The sequence below is a fragment of the Macrotis lagotis genome, chromosome 7, assembly GCF_037893015.1.
Source record: "Macrotis lagotis isolate mMagLag1 chromosome 7, bilby.v1.9.chrom.fasta, whole genome shotgun sequence".
Lineage (NCBI taxonomy): Eukaryota > Metazoa > Chordata > Mammalia > Peramelemorphia > Peramelidae > Macrotis > Macrotis lagotis.
Window position 1 is genome coordinate 71,188,502 of NC_133664.1, and position 17,304 is coordinate 71,205,805.

At 34.6% G+C, this 17,304-nt stretch overlaps 1 protein-coding gene across 6 annotated transcripts in view; it reads left to right on the forward strand.

The window, feature by feature from the left end:
• The window catches only part of CCDC7 (coiled-coil domain containing 7), a 117,172-nt gene that overhangs the window by 34,075 nt on the left and 65,793 nt on the right, over window positions 1–17,304 (forward strand). For all 6 annotated transcript variants that reach the window (XM_074193121.1, XM_074193117.1, XM_074193120.1 and 3 more), the window contains 4 exons: window positions 2,430–2,450; window positions 3,371–3,403; window positions 7,615–7,784; window positions 13,568–13,623. In XM_074193121.1, the coding sequence (XP_074049222.1) occupies window positions 2,430–2,450; window positions 3,371–3,403; window positions 7,615–7,784; window positions 13,568–13,623 (280 nt within the window). The remainder of the gene's footprint in view (window positions 1–2,429; window positions 2,451–3,370; window positions 3,404–7,614; window positions 7,785–13,567; window positions 13,624–17,304) is intronic.

The following is a 17,304-nucleotide window of genomic DNA, read 5'->3' on the forward strand; positions in this document are numbered from 1 at the left end:
ATCCAGCAAGTGACTTACAAATAAAAAGTCTTAACTTTTTGCTGTCATTATAATAATGACTCAAACATCCTTAGCCAAAATGATTTTTCTCCCCAAAATATTCCCAGATATACCATAGGTTTTCTTTTTCCTGATATACTTAGCTGACTCATATTACTTTCCTTTAACTAGACCTTGAAACTATAATTATCCTAAAAATCTCTCATTCTTCTTAGCTAAATATCCCCTTTAACATAAAAATTAAGGAATCTTAATGGATAAGGATATTTGACAGCAGGTGACAGAGCCACACACTTAACCTATCTGGCTATTAAATCCAATTGATCTAAAATTTTTTTTATCTGGTTTGCTCAAAGTAGCTTACTATAAAGATCCAGGACATTAGAGGAAAATTTATTTATAAATATAATTTTTGAATGTCAGTGTTCAGACAGAAGTCATGTGGGGTAGTCTAATGGCTTAAGCCAGTTTTAATCTACCAGGTGAGACATCCAAATGTCACATTTGGGAAATCAAGTAAGAAAGGGTCCAACCTCAGACCACACTGAGAAGCTGCTCCTTCAACTGCTCATCCCTGTCACTTAAAGTCTTCAACTCATTGCCCTTCCTGGCTTTGGGAATACATTGACCAACCAATACTTCTTTCTGCTGACCATTCCTGGCATCAGACATGAAAAGAAAATCAATTAAAAGTCCTATGATCTAAAATAGTAAATAGTAAATAATTTTACCTTAATTACAACTTCAAAAGAATTTACTAAATTCAATTATAGTTTTGGTAGTATCCCAATTAATGAACCCTCTACTCAAAAAATCTGAGTGTCCTTCCTAGGTCCTTACTAAAACCAGAAATTCTAGTGAAACAAAACAGTAGTAAGACTATCACATGAATTACTAGATTTTACAAAACAATCTTTCCATTATTACATTATGTGATCCCACAGATCTACTCCAAGTTCAGTACATAGTTTAAAAATTTCAGGGATCCCAGAAGGGGTCATAATTTTTGATATTTCCCTTATTACCCCTGCAAAGAAATCAAGTGTTAATTCCAGGCTTTAACATTACAACAGGAAACCAAATAATTGCAAGTATAATTTCTCTTACAACAGTATATCATAGGGGCGGCTAGGTGGCGTAGTGGATAAAGCACTGGCCCTGGAGTCAAGGAGTACCTGGGTTCAAATCTGGTCTCAGACACTTAATAATTACCTAACTGTGTGGCCTTGGGCAAGCCACTTAACCCCGTTTGCCTTGCAAAAAGCCTAAAAAAATAGAAATAAATAAAAAGTATATCATATAGGGCATGGCTAGGTGGTGCAGTGGATAAAGCACTGGCCCTGGAGTCAGGAGTACCTGGGTTCAAATCCGGTCTCAGACACGTAATAATCGCCTAGCTGTGTGGCCTTGGGCAAGCCACTTAACCCCATTTGCCTTGCAAAAAAAAGTATATCATATAACTGATAAACACATCTTACACAATAATACAGAGGGCCACACAATTGTTGTTTGACTTCAGAGCCCCACTTACCCCCCACATCTGCAGCCTACAGTTAAGCATGAGGGAAGAAAGCCACAATCTTGACTTCTTTAAAATTAAACATACAACTATTAACTTACATTAAACATAAGATTCTTATGCTAACATCTTATTCCCTTAGAACAAAATTCGATCTCATACATGTGAAAGGATTAAATCATTAGATGAAATCTCAATTCATTTAGTTTGCTATCAACAATACAATTTTAAACTTCCAACTTTAGTTTGATAAAAGCTTTAGAGTACCTTGTACAGAGAATCTAGCATTCACATTCCAAAACTCAATCCAAGATAATACAATTATTCTCATTATTAGGCTTAACATTAAAAAAAATTAGAGAAATAAGCCTACTACATAAATGCCTTTTTTTTAGGTTTTTTTGCAAGGCAAATGGGGTTAAGTGGCTTGCCCAAGGCCACACAGCTAGGCGATTATTACGTGTCTGAGACCGGATTTGAACCCAGGTACTCCTGACTCCAGGGCCGTTGCTTTATCCACTGCACCACCTAGCTGCCCCTACATAAATGCCTTTTACAAAACTTTTCCCTCTTCTGACAGTGCTCCTTTTTCCTCAAAGAAATCAACAAATATTCTGAAAATATAATTATTATATTTTTCTTCCTTTTAAGTGTCACATGTACATGGCATCTATCTTCCAGGCTTCTTGTGAGAATCAGATATTTATAAATAATTTTGAAAATATTAAAGTACTTTATAACTGTTATTATTATCATTCTGAAAACTTGATGTAAAAATCACATTGTCGTGATAAGGTAGCTTTTCACCTAATGCAGAGTTGCTATAGACTTGAAATAAATATATTAGATATTTTGCATTTTGAAAGTTGGTTTTATAATAATTTATTGATCATATGCTCTTATTTTCCAGATATTGGAATCACTTTTTAAGGTAATTACCAGAATAGGTGATGGCATTTACAAAAATTTTTAGAAAACGTTTATATAATTATATTTATAAAGATAATCCACCAAGATGAGTATATAAAGTAGGATTACATGTGAATGAATGTTTCAGCAAGTAATTAATACCATCTGACTACCACTGGGGGAAGGCAGGCACTGGGGGATAGATGCTGATACTGTCCTTGCCCTCAAAGAGATTATATTTTAATAGAAGGATGCAACAGGTGCAAGGGAATTTAGAACTGGGGAAGAAGTTTTGGCTTGAGGAATTACTAAGATTGTAAGTAAAACCATGTTTCACTTGATTCTCATGGCCTTGACAGTTGCCCTCATTTGATTGCTGTGTCTAGTGCTAGATGGGAAGGTGGAGAAGGGAGGGGGAGGGGGGAAGATTACCATAGAAGAGCAGAAGACCTGGTTTCCTGGATAGGGAGAGGGAGGAAGATTATCATAGAAGAACAGGAGATCTGGTTTCCCGGATAGAGTGGTAATTCTACCAGAGGGGAGCTTGTTTTCTGGAGGTCTGGCCCAGGAGAGTTGTTCCTGGTGGGAGAAAAGACAGGGATTTACACATAGTGTCCTTGGGAACTCTAACTAAAAATTATTGTTTGTGTGTGTGTGTGTGTGTGTGTGTGTGTGTGTGTGTGTGTGTGTGTGTGTGTATGTATAGATAGATAGATAGATGTCCCCATTTGCTGCCCCTGTAGTTGTTGCCTATCTGCATGCTCGCTAAACCCTGGGGTGGTTTAGAATTTGGATTAGAATCAAGGAAGTTATAATCTTTCTGGGACATATACTTCAATGCATAGACAAGATACTCATCTTGATATTTTGCTCAACTTTACTCATCTTGATATTTTATTTCAATTTTAACATGTTAGTAATTAATATTTTTTTCCCTTAAAGTGGTTTCAACAAGAGGTCTATCATGTAGAAGAGGTAAATATAATAAGTTTAAATGATTAAGATAAACACTCAAAAACCCTGAGTATATGGAGAGCCCTTAAACAAATTTATTATAATCAGTTAACATTTCTTGAATACTTTTTGGTCATGTGCTACTGCTGCATAGTAACATTTTAAAAAAATATCAAGTGAATTTTCTGCTATGTATGGAGGCATTCATTAACAAAACACATTCCTCCTTTCAGCTATGAATATTAATTAGTTATGTGAATAATATTTTATATCATATTTCTTTCCCAATATTTTTGAAATATTTGTAGACATGGAATTATATGTTTACCTATTTATATGCTATAGAAAATAAATTTATTAATAAAAGCTTTAAAATAGTTAAATGTTATAGGGCAAATAATTTTTAAAAACTGGGAAAATTTTTAAGCAAGTTCCTTTCCCTTGGTCCTTGGTCCTTGTGGGATCAGAGAGAAAATAATTTATTAACAAAACATAGATAGGATATTGTTTACTTAGTTCAATTGGAGAAAGACTTGAGAATTTCATGTAACTAAAGATGAAATAACAAATAAATACATTTGAAATATGTAATTTAAATGTTCTTTGTAGACAGTTGAGTGTTTTGAGAATTAGTGTTCAGCTCTGTAAAGTAGAAAGAGGTACATGTGAGAGATGCTGTGGAAGTTGAAATGACAAGATTTGGTTACTGATTGTATATGTAAGGTGCATGAAAGGGTAGCTAGGTGGTGCAATGGACAGAGTGCTGACTTTTTGAGTCAGGAGAATGGGAGTTCAAATCCCACCTCAGACATTTGATACTTATTATAGCTGTATGACCTTGGGCAAGTCACTTCACTCTGATTGCCTCTCATCCAGGGTCATCTCCAGTCATCCTGATTTATATCTGGCCACTGGACCCAGATGACTCTGGAGGAGAAAGTGGGACTGATGACTTAGCACAGCTCCCCTCATTCAAATCCAATTCATGTGCATGTCATGGCATCACCTTCCCGATGTCATGATCTTCTCTGAGAATGAAGGACAAATATTATCATCAATGTGAGTGAGAAGAAGGTACTGAGGATGGTTCTGAGAATGCAAACTTTGATCATTTCCCTCAACAATAATAGGAAAAATCAGAAAAAGGAAAGGCTGGGAGTTGGCTAGGAAGGGAATTCTGTATTGGACATGTTGAATTTGTGATGCCTATGGGACATCTAGTTCAAATACCAATAGACATCTGTTCATACAAGAGCTCAGGAGAGAAATTAGGGTTGTGGAAACAGATCTGGGAATCCTATATTTACAGCTGGACAGTTTAATCTATGAGAATCAATGAGATCATCTAGTGAGGGAGCAAGGGGCCACATGTGAAGAAAACCAAGGACAACATCCACAATTAGTGAAGATAATTTGGATGAAACTCCAGAACAAAAACCTGAGAAAGAACAGTTACATGCACAATCTCTGTCTTCTATTAATTCTATCATCTTTTTGGCTTGTCCTTCATAATCTGTCAAGTATAGTCACATCCATTGCAGATGAGTATGAGGAGAACCAAGAGAGAACAAATATCAGGGCAATAACAAGAAAGAAAGAAGTAAGTTTCCAGGAGGAGGAGGCAACCAACAATGTCAACTATTCCAAAGAAATCAGGATGAGTGAGGACTGGGAAAAGTCCTTGAGATGAAAAAATTATTGATAATTCTGGAGAGAACAGTTTGACCTGAAAGATGAGGTCAGAAACTAGATTGGTTTAGAAGAGAATGAAAGGAGAACATGTAGAAGCATCAAGTTCAGATAGTTTTTTCTTTCTTTTTAAAAGAAATAAATTCTAAACTCCAAATAAAATGAATCCTTACACATTCAGATTAGAACAGAAAAAAATGAGATTTTTATATGAATCTGAAAATCTCTTTTCTGGACATCTTGCTTTTCTTTTGAATTATATAATAAATTCAAAATGTAAATTTTAAAACTTCATGCTTTTGTTTTGGTAATAGATATATGGTCTTCTATTTTTCCATCTTTCAACTTAATTAAAATATCTCTTGCCTGGTGGAATCTTAAATTCTATTTATTTTTGTTTTTAGTGAATAGTTAGATGAGGTTTTTCACTTTTTATTTTAACCTATTTTTCCATTGTTTGAGTTCTATTCTTATTTTTTAATCTCTTCATTTTGTTCAGTTATTCTTGGAATTTTTATGGCCAAAGCCATTCCTTTCTGTGAGTTTCTTTTTTTCCTTGCCTGTGGAGTTACTCTCTTGTGTGTTTTTCTCTCTTAGACTTCTATACTTATAGTATTTTTCATTGTTTTGGGGATTTTCTTGTGTTTACCTAAATCTCCAGCCTCAGTTTTGGGATTGGGACTTTGTGTTAGAGCACAATTCTATTCTCCCATACCCTAATGTGGGTCTACCCTGTGGGCCCCACTATTTGGAATGAGTGAATATCAAATGGATGAAGGGTGATTTGACATGACCCAAGCTTACTTTTAATGGTGGCTTATATAGAGCCTATCTACATTCTTGGATGGGTAAGAAGGCAATGCTTGCTTCTTTGTGCCTGTAGTCTGAATGCCCCTGCCAGACGTTCTGGATGGAATGAATGGGATCAGACCCTTTTGCCTGGTTTCTACCTTTTTCTTTGGTAGCCCATTCTCTAGTAGTAACCCTTCTCCAATCCCTTTTCCTTATACAATCTCTGCCTAGGAGTCATTAACTGTTTCTTTACAGTGATCCTGAGAGACTCCAGTCATTTGTAGATCACCTTCCTTCAGGCCAGCATGTATGACAAGCTATTGAGTTGACAAGCTATTGGCTCTACCTCCAGCTTTGAGTTCTCAAAAACATATCTTGCCTTTTTTTGCTCCCTGCTCGTTGCTATTCTGAGATTTCACAGGCTTCAAGTCCTAATAACTGCACATAAACTATGCTCTCTTAGAGCATCCCAAGCTTCTGGCCCTATGAAAACAGGGGAGGTTCCCACCCATAGCTCCAGTGGGTCTGCTTGCCTGTAGCTTGCAGTTGCTTTTGCCTCTCCTGTTGCATCCTCTCTTGGAGTGGTTTCAGTCCTGGACTGGATGAAGACCCTTGCTGCTGCATTTCTTTTGTACTTTTGATTGCTTTTAAATATTTTAAATATTGCTAGAGAATATGTGAGACAATCGGTTTCCTCTTAACTTTTCACATGGTAATTTTAAGTAGAAATTTTGGTAGCAAAAATGCTAAGTTAAAGATAATTTGAATCTTGATATTTTTAATTTGAAATACTTAGTTCTTGTATGATTAACTTTTCATTTGCTTGACAAATATTCTCATCTCCTCCTTGAGGTCAAAAGATCTATTTGTTGCTATATATCTTTGTTTCCTATACAATGCCTAATATATTGCTTTGCAAATAACATTTATCACAGAACTGTGTCTGAATTAATTTCATTCACTTTTCCCTCTGTTTCTAGCCATGTAATAGAAAACACATGATTCATGGAAGAATCTAGTAGCTTCCTCCTTTGCCTGAAAAACTATAAAGCACAGATTATATCTTAGGCTATCAGGCAAATGGTGATCAAAAAATCAGGGCTGGGGTTCTCCAGTTCTGTTCTCTGGGTATGCCCTGTGGACTCCACTATGTGGAATGAGTGAGTATCAAATGGATGAGGGGTGATTTGGCATGACCCAAGTTTACTTTTAATGATGGCTTATATCGAAGCTATCCAGCTAGTTTGAAAGAGTGAGGAGATTCTCAAAAAGAATTTTGGGTGACCAAACTTCTCACTATTTACCATTACTTTAATTTGCATTTCATTACTAGTTATATTAGTTATATAAATATTGTTAGGAAGATATCTAGTATAGAGATTAAGGATTGATCTATCTTCATACATAATCTTTTATTTTCTCATTAGATACAGTATATGATCCTGATACTGTTTTACCAAAGGTCTGAATATACAGAGAATCACTCAGTTGATTCTGTCATTTTACTTTTAAAATGTTTGTTTCATAACAATCTTAGTTTTAAACTTTACAGCAGCTTCTCTTGCACATTTGATTACAAATTTATAAAGTAATATTTGGCTATCATTACAGATAAGGATAGTACTCCAAAATTATTTTGGTTATGGTTAATAAAATATTTGGGGTTATTGGTTAGGGTTAATAAAATATTTGGGGGAAAGCCCCAGGTGGAGTAACATTAAAAGTATCTGATTCAAATTTTATTATTTTAGTTAGTTAAAGAACAAAATGTTTCAGGCTGGAAGCTTCCTTTGCCAGATAAAGCAGTATCTACAAGTATTGCCCAAGTGATGGAACGATTGCAGAGACTCGGTTATTTAAGGAATCGTGTTAGTTCAGTGACAGCGATCACTGGAAAAGCTGTAACTACAAAGCATAAGCTGTAAGTAAACTATAAATATCATTACATTAAGACTATGAAGAGGAGAGATGCAATTAGTGTTGAAGTTGGGAAAAGGTCATAGACACTGATAGTGAATCTGCAGGTCAATTAGATAACTAGTACACATTTCAACTTGCCATATCTTCTCTGTTTGTGGAAATTTCAGCACTTGACTATGCCTACTGCCCCATCAACTAGCTAACCCCTAACTATTATTGCTTAGTTTTCCACTCTTGCTTCTGGACTGTACAGGGTGATAGAAAGTAGTCTCTTAAGTATATTGATGACTTCTACTACAAGTTCATTCTATCTAAGCTCACCTGGGCTTTCATTGTCTTATTTTTTAAAAGCATTTCATTTATTCAAGCAAGTATTTATTGAGTGCCTACAATGCACCAGATGCTCTGAATGATATAAATAGGAATAAGACACAGAGCTTATCACTCTAGTAGGATATACATGCTCTGTGATCAAGGGCCAATATTACCCCTCTCTGGGGGTATTTATTTGTAAAATGAAAGGACCGAGTTAGATGATCTCCAAATTCCCTCCCATCTATGCTGTAAATAAACACAACACCAAGGAGAATGTGAAAATCCCAGAGCTCAGGTAAGTGTTCAAAGGAGATGGCAGTACAGTGTGGAGGGAGGGTTAGAGAGGTGACTTTGACAGTGGAGATGCTTCTTGAATTTCCAGCAGTGCTTGTTCTCTTCTTCAGCTTTCCTTATGATCCTCATCTCACCCTAATCCCAAATCCTCCTTTGAGGAGATGACCTCATTGTTTTCCTGTGAATGTCATTCTATGAGAGAAAAATAAGAAAGCCTCAGAACCATGTTCTTAGATGAAAGCTGTGACAAAAACTGTGGATCCTAGCAATCTGACAATTCAGAACTCAGGACTTTCTAGCTATTCACTGATAGAGAGAGGCTTATATCTGAATTATGGATTCCAGAGATTGAGGAGAGGCATTCCCTAAATACACTCTTCTGAGAGCATCTTGACCACAACATTTCAATTTCTGCCCCCAAAATAGCCTCTCTCAACAATGACCAGAAAATATGGCTAGCTTTAGGATGATGATGATCCCTGTTACTGAAAGTGTGCCACTAGCCTGATAACGCTCTGCTATGTTGCTGAATCTTCATATTTTAAATCTGCCTGCATTGATATGTGGAGAAATCAGCTTTCAATGAGTGTCCCTGAGTATTTACTTCCTGTTAAAGACCGGAGTCCATCATCATGCTGCTGACACACACTCTATAGAAACTCCTGTTGTCTGAGATGATGTATTGTCATTTGTCTGTTCCTTTTCTTCCATTATCAGGGCTAATCCCTCAGTTTGTACCCTTGATTCCATTACTTGCTGCCTTCTCAGTTTCATCAGTTACCTCCTTCAACTTCAGTCCCTTGTTTTCCACTGGCTTCTGAACTTTTGGTTTACAAAAATTTTCAAATTTCTGCTAATCTAAAATACCTGATCCTACTCTTTTATTCTCTCCCTCCCAAACTTTTGAAAGAGTAATCTATAGTTACTATTTTAATTTCTTCAGCTTTTACCTGCTCTTTAACTGCCTAAAATCTGACATCTTTTTTTCCTGGAGTCTATTTAAACAGTTGGATTTTTAAAGGTTTTTGCAAGGCAATGGGTTAAATGACTTGCCCAAGGCCATACAACTAGGTAATTAAGTGTCTGAAGAGGAATTTGAACTCAGTTCCTCCTGACTCCAGGGCCAGTGCTCTAACCACTGCACCACCTAGCTGCCCCATAAATAGTTCCTTAAAATATCATCAGTGAATTTCAAAATCTTCAGTACTCACCTTTTTAGAAAAAAAAATCCTCCATGGCATTACTTTCTTCCCAATATTTCTCCCCGTTCTCTGAATTTCTTAGTTATTCTTCTAGCTTCCTAAATATAGATGTTTTTCTTGGGTCTCTTCTACTCTTTTTCTCTAGTAGGTAGCCTTACCTACCTCATGGACTCCCATAGATTTCAGTGATCACCTGTATGAAGATGATCTTAAATGTTTATATCTCTACCTAAAATCCTATCTTTCTCCAGACCTTCATTTTCAAGTGTCTTTTGGGTATATCTGCTTGTATATTATGCTGATACCTTAAATTCAACATTTTGAAACTCTCCTCTCAAAATTTTCTTTTCCTTTTAGCTTCTATATTTTTGTAAATGGCATCATCCAGTACTCAGGCTAGAAACATATTCAACTTCTCCTTCTCCCTGTTCTCCATATCATCAAATATAATTAATTCTTTCTGTAAAGTGGTTTTTATAGGTAGGACCAAAAGATGACAGATCAGGAGCTTGACTCAGACCCCATCAACTTTCAGAAATCTCCTCTTTCCCCCAAGAGAAATTATATACCAGATATTGGACCAAAATAGCTAAATCCAATGGATTAAAAAAAACTCCAACTAGGTAAGTGTTTGCCTTTAAAGCACTTTCTCAGCAATCATCCTCCACTAACTTCTTGGGTTCAAGCAGGAATGCTTGACTTTTCGACCTGTTCTGGGACTCAAATTGAGCTCTCTCTTCTCTTTTCCCTCTCACTCCTGATACAGAAATTTTGCAGATACACCTCACATTCCTACCTGCCTCTCACTTTCAGAAGGGGTTGGGCAATGTATTGCTTTTCATGTAGGTTCATCTAGGTTAGAAAACTCTGTAGATATTCTGCTTGTAATATTCTGCCTGTAACTTTCTACCCTCCTCTGTTATATTCCCTACAAAAAACTGCAGATATTGATTCAGTACAACTAGAGAAGAAAAGGAGAGACAAAAAAGAAGATGTAGAGTCTGAAGGAAAGGGATTGCAACCCTACTGGGACCAGTTCTATATCCCATATCAATTCAGGAACCCAGATTTCTGAATCCAGATTTCCCCAATATGGGAACAGATTGAGAAATGTTTTTAGTCCAGACCTGGTGTGTATCCATTAGTAAGGGAATATAGAGGAGTTAGAAAGTGAGTAATAGGGGAATATAAGGAAAAAATAGAATTCAGAATTTGGAAAGGGAAAAAAAATAAAACCTCAGAAGATTAGAAGATAAATTAGTAGTGAGAGAATCTTAACTAGAAGGAAATGCTTGCTAGTTGCTGAAAGAGAATATTAACACTTTTTGTTATTATTGTTATTATTACTATAGCAGCAATAGCAGATATTATAGCAAAAAGGAAAATTAACACATTCCTATAAGACACAAAATTTTGTGGAATCCCAAGAAAGCTTGAAGCAACAAAAATTTCTAAAATAATTCAAGGAAAAAGTGAAGTTAATAAAACATGTCAGAATTTATAATTCAGAAATAAGAATATAATATAATTCAGAAATAAATAATAAGAAAAACAATAGATTAGAAAACTTCCAAAGAAGTAAAAAATAGTTAAACAAATTTGGAATACAAAAAAAACATTGTAAAGAAAGAAATTCTGGCAGAAGACAAGCAAAAGGCAGCATTCAAAGGTTACATGGATTCTATTTGAACCAAAGACACTGACCTCAAAGACAGGATATACTTAAGAATCATAGTTCTGGGCAGCTAGGTGGTGTAGTGGATAAAGCACTGGCCCTGGAGTCAAGAATACTTGGGTTCAAATCCGGTCTCAGACACTTAATAATTACCTAGCTGTGTGGCTTTGGGCAAGCCACTTAACCCCGTTTGCCTTGCAAAAAAAAAAACACCTAATTAAAAAAAAGAATCATAGTTCTTCCAGAGAAATTTGAAAAATTAAAAAAACTCAAAACTGAACATTATAATACAGGAAGTAACTCAAGAAAATTGTCAAAAACTCTAGAGAACAGAAATCAAAGGAATCTATAGAATTGTCTCAAAAATACTAATTTAAAAAATACTTCAAATTACAAGATATAAAGAGGTAAAATTTTGCACATAATATAAAATTATTCTGTATCCACTAAAAACTGAAGAAGAGAATGTAATAGTATATTCTGAAAAGCAAGGAACTCATGCTGTAATCTCAAAATGATTTGCCCATCAAGACTAATCATCCTCAAAAAATAATGAACATTCCACAAAAGAGACATCTAAGGTATTTGTGAAAAAAACAAAGCAGAATATTCACTTTGTAAACACCCTGAACAATAGAAAGATATGACAGATCAAAAGTATCCCCTATCCATTCCCCTCCTTTTCATTCATACTGCTGCTACCCAGGTTAGACCCTTATTTTTCATCTGAACTATCTGAACTTTTGAATTGACTTGGTTTTCATGCCTTTAGTTTCTTCTTTCAATTTGATAGCATTTTTTCACTCTTAATCCTCCTTGTTCTTTCAGCAGATTTTAACACTAGTGACCATTCCCATCTTTTGAATATTCCTTTCTCCTTTAGTGGCACTCTTTCTTCCTGATTCTTCCCCTTCTTCCCTTTGTCTCCTTTTCTCTTTCATTATTTATTTCCTGACTCTCCCCCTCAACCTCCCCAGGTGAGTATGCTTAACACCTGTTAGATTTTCATGAAATGTCTTCCGAATTGATGTTAAGGAAACAGAACAATTTGTCTACATACTCCAGACACACTCCTAATAACTTTATTTAAGTATTCTGCCTAGTTTAACTTAGTTAAAACTCTTAACTTGGGACATTCTCATCCTTAAAGTTTTTATTGAGGCTTTGTGTTTTAATTTCTTGTTGTCTTTTAGGTGCTCACCCCAGTATTGTCCTTATCCTTTTTTTTTAACTCCTACCTGCTGTTGTTGTCCCATCTAGATTGCCACTTAAGCATTTACTCCTCTTTGTTAATTTTCCAAGTGTATATATTGTCTTCCTAATGAGACTGTAAGTTCTTTTTGAGGGTAGAAACTATGTACATTTTTGGTATTCTCTACAGTTTTCAAAAGAAGATGGTGTAGATGGTATCCACTCTCTAAATATTAATTGAATAAATGAATGAATCAATAAATGATTACTAATCATATTAATAAATGAATGAATCAATAAATGATTACTAATCATATTACTAATATGTCCTCTTTCTGTTTTGTTTATTCTCTAACTAATCTCTTGATTAGTTATCCACTTAGAATTTACTTTTTCAAACAAATTACATCAACTAAATTACTAAATTACATCAACCTTATCTAAAACATTTTCTTTCCACACCTGTAGAGAGATATCCTACTCAGTAGAAATTAGGTAGGAATAAGTTAAAAAAAAAGATTTAACAGGGTAAAGCAAAATCAATCAGTGAACAGCTAAGATTTTCTAGATTCTTGTTGACTGGAAATCTCAAGCTCCCTTTTCCCATTAACTTAACAAAGTATGAGAGGCAAAAAAGAAAAAAAATCTTGCCTGCATATTCAAATCCTTGATTCAAATCATGAAATTGTAAAGAGTTGCTTAATTTAATTTTGAGTTTTAGTTTTGATTTTTCAAGTGTTATTAAAATTATTCATTGACAATAAGTTTTCTGTTCCCATTGACCTCACACTCGCCATTATTTATTTTTTGCATTCTTGTTTTTGACTTACAGGTTGGATTAACCATTTGACTTTATAGCTTACTAAGTTTTACTTGTTACTCATTTGATTATTCTTTTTCAAAAATGGAAATCAAAAAAATGGAAAAACAAAATGTTATTAAGATAAAAATTACTATATAACAGAATTCTCATTAAACAATGTAATTTTTCACTTTTGTAATCAGATACTCATAGAACTTTTAAGAATGAACAAGCACAGTTAAATGTAACTTCAACTCATAATATTTATATATTAAATTAGGTTTCATTGTGATAAACTTTGGCAGGGAAAGACAAAGAGAACAAAGTGAAATTTATGAAGACATAAAGAAGATGATTGAAGGTGATAATTTTTATTAATATTGTTTAAAAATTTTGGTAAAAATCATTAGTAAAAGTTATAAAAATAATTGACTTTTTCTATGATAATATAAAATAGAATGATAAATTACTGTAAAACTTTGTAAAAAATAGTTAAAGCCCAAATTTATAGACTTATAAAATATTAAATGATATTTATATAATTAGCTAAATATTAAGAGAAGTATGAATTTTCCTCTGTAATATCTTTGATGACAAAATTTGCTCCGAATTGTCTTAGTAAAATTCTACCACAACTTTGAGTGAGATCCCCCCCCCCCCAAATTCCCTATTGGAACCAGTTTTTTAAACCTCAGGAATCCTGTGACAAAAGACTAGTATCACATGACAGATTGCACTTAACTAAATCACATACAGATTTCTTGAAAACAATTGTAAATTAATCCATACTTCTTTATTTTAGGAATAGATGATTTCAGGGATATGAATATAATATCCACCAATTTTGATTGTTAGCTTTTAATCCCTTGGCAGAAGGTCTTTGGTGAGTTGCTGTTGCCAAAAGAGTTTAATGTCCTGTGATCAGTCTTATGATAAGACTTTAAATTTAGCTAGGCTGATCCTCAGATGAAAATATAGTCCATATTGAGCATATAGAAATAACATACACATTGATCATCAATATTTTGGCTTCCATCAAAAATGTGACTCTTCTCTATTAATGACTTTGGAAAAGGAATTTTCATTTTAATGTAAAACCCCAAGCATGTATTCACTGACAAAATTAGTTGAAAGGGTGGCTCCCAATACCTCGATATGGCTGCCCATCATTTGGAAGAAAGAAGCTAGCTTTGACTTTATGATTGAATAGGCAGAGCTGCTAGCTCTATACATTGTAGTTTCAAGACACAAAGTCTTTGAAAACTAGTTAGTGAAATCAATTTCCCTGAGTGTACCTCTCAGTTTACTTAACAGTTTGGTCCTACATTGTTCATTTGTTAATTGTCCTATGTATCCTTTTCCTACTCTGTTTTTATGAACACTATCTTTTGCAGAAAATCCTGTTTACCTCAGCAACCCTTGGAAATGGTTTTGAATAACCTAGAACTAATCTATTTTCTGTGTATTTGACAGCTGTCTTGTTTATGCCTTAGAATTGTTGTTAATCATGAGAATGGATCTTGAATTATTTATGATTCCATCTAGTTAGACACAAGGAAATTTAAACCCAAGGGAAGTTTTTTTTTTTTGAAAGCTTGCAATGTCTATTAACTTGCTGTCTTGGGTGGTCTGCTTTTCTCCTTGTTTTTGATTTGAGTCACTCAGGTAGTAAAGGATAAAGCAGGTCATTAGGCTACCTGGGTTCCAAAAAGCTTTACATAGTCTATATCCTTAGGCCAGAGGTTATCTTTTGATACAAAAAGTGATTTTTGGTGAACTTCTTACTTTTCTGGCTCATGGCTAACATCTTACTATCTGAAAGATCCTAAGGAAAGTGTTGTGAATTAATTACACAGGGAACCATTTATGTTTTTAAGAGGCATAAGTGAAAGATGAAAACAAAGGCAAGGAATGGGTGAATAAAAAAGTGGCATGGTATTGTAAGAATAACAATGTGAGACCAGAATAAGATTCGTAAAGAAAAAGGTAAAAAGATTTTTAAATACTTGGAAAAGAGAACCAAGAAGAATTAAGACTTGGGGTAAATGAGATTTTTATGACTAATAACAGAGGAGGTTAGTGCCGCTTTAATTTTACTTCTTTTTTCTCTGACAAGGAGAAAGTGTTTTTGGATTGGAAAGTATAGCAATATGGAGCTAATGCTCAAGATAATTAGGAAGTTTCATAATCCTATTCTAACCAGAACTAGGGGTGGGTAAGCCTTAAATAAACCAGCATTGTGTGTAAATTGAACCAGGCCTGGTAGAGTGGGGCCTTCTGGTTATTTTAAGATTTGTTTAGTCATTTAAAAAAATTCTGAGTTTGTTGGAAGAACTCACAAGCTGTCAGTAGTCAGTGAGATTTTTAGTGGACAAATGTAATGTGGCAATCAAGAAAGCAAAGCATCCAGGAAAAATAAGATTATTGACCTTTTGTTCATTTCTATTATTTGTTCTAAATAGGAATAATGTTAGAAAAGCTTTATAGCCAGTTCAACTATATGTCAAGATTTGGTCAATAGACTTTCTTCATCTACTTGATCTTTTCTGTGTGGATGTCAGACCAAACTTTTGAATTGCTATGGATCTGTTTTTAGGAGTTATTGCAGTGCTTCATGACTTTATGTGACCAGAACAGGTCATCTGAAAACAGGACCATCTGGAGGACCTTACCAGTCTCCAAGTCTTACTTGACTCCACTGTAGTGCCTCCACTTAACAAAGATGTGATGCCTTGCATTTCTTATAGTCAGAGGGTTATTAAACAAGATTATGTTTATGTTATAAGTTTCAGAATGGTTTTGATAGGAGAAATATCTTCTTGGAAAAGATTCTTTTGGCAGGCATTTGTTCTATTGAATCAAATGCTTTTAATATTCACCAAATGGTAAGTATAGTGGGGATCTTTTACTTACTACATCTTTTGGTCAATTGAACAACAGTAAGAAGAAAAGACTGAATAATCATTTTTCAGCTAGTTATGTTATAATATTTCAGATGTGGTCTTAAAGAGAGTGCAAATGCTTAATTTCCCAGTCAAGATGCCATCTCTTCTATTTCTACCTTGCTAGAAATAGTTTTGTCCAATCCTGAGATCTTCATATACCAGTTTACTTCCTACCTAAATCAAAACCTCTATAAACTTTGTCCTTTTGTTTCTTCATATGAGAGGGGCTTTCTTAGTGGCCAACTCAACAATCCCTTGTTGATTCCTGAATTTATGGTATTGTGTTGGGATTTGATTTTGGGGTTTTGGTCTTAGTTCTGGTTCTGATTTGTGGTGGCCCCAATCATTTTACCCATAGTAAATGGTGGTAGGGTTGGGGTTGGATGGATGGAGCAGTGAAATTCTAGGGGTCATCATCTGGGAATGCCGCAAGCACCTCCACTTGGAGTAGTTGAGAACCAGGTGAGTACATGTACTCAGGTGGGTGATCTAGGTGATCTACTGCCCTGATCTAGAAAAACAGTTTCTCTGGATTAATTGAAAAAGACTTTTCCAGCAAATCCTACTATCTGTCAGTTTAAGTGTTTGTATTTGTGTAAAATCGAGAATGTTACTACTAGCATTGTCTGTTTTTTTGGGTCCTGGTAAAAGCCTACTGATTGTTTTCTAATCAACTAAGGGAAAAAGGATATAAAGAATGAAAATTTTTCTGTACACCTTTCAGAACTTTCAAAAGAAAGTTGCATAATAAAAACTTGGGTAGCATTGTAAAGGAGAAATTGAATAAAGTGAAGTTCTATAGTTTGGGATATGACTAGGAAATAAAGATGAAATGGAATTATGAAAATAGAAGAAAAAGAAGTATCAAATCAGAATGTGAAAGAAAAAAAGGGAAAGTTCTGAAGGACTTAAATCAAAGCCCATTGAAAGGAAATAAAAAGAAAAAAGGAAGAATATTTTAAGCATGAAAGGATGTGAAGAGAAGGTGCTGAAAATTAAAATTGGAGTGGAAGGTTTGAAAGTAAAGCATTTGAAGTTTGAAAAGAGGGTTGAGGTAGGTTTTTTTATTTCCTTGAGATAAGAAGATGAGAAACTTT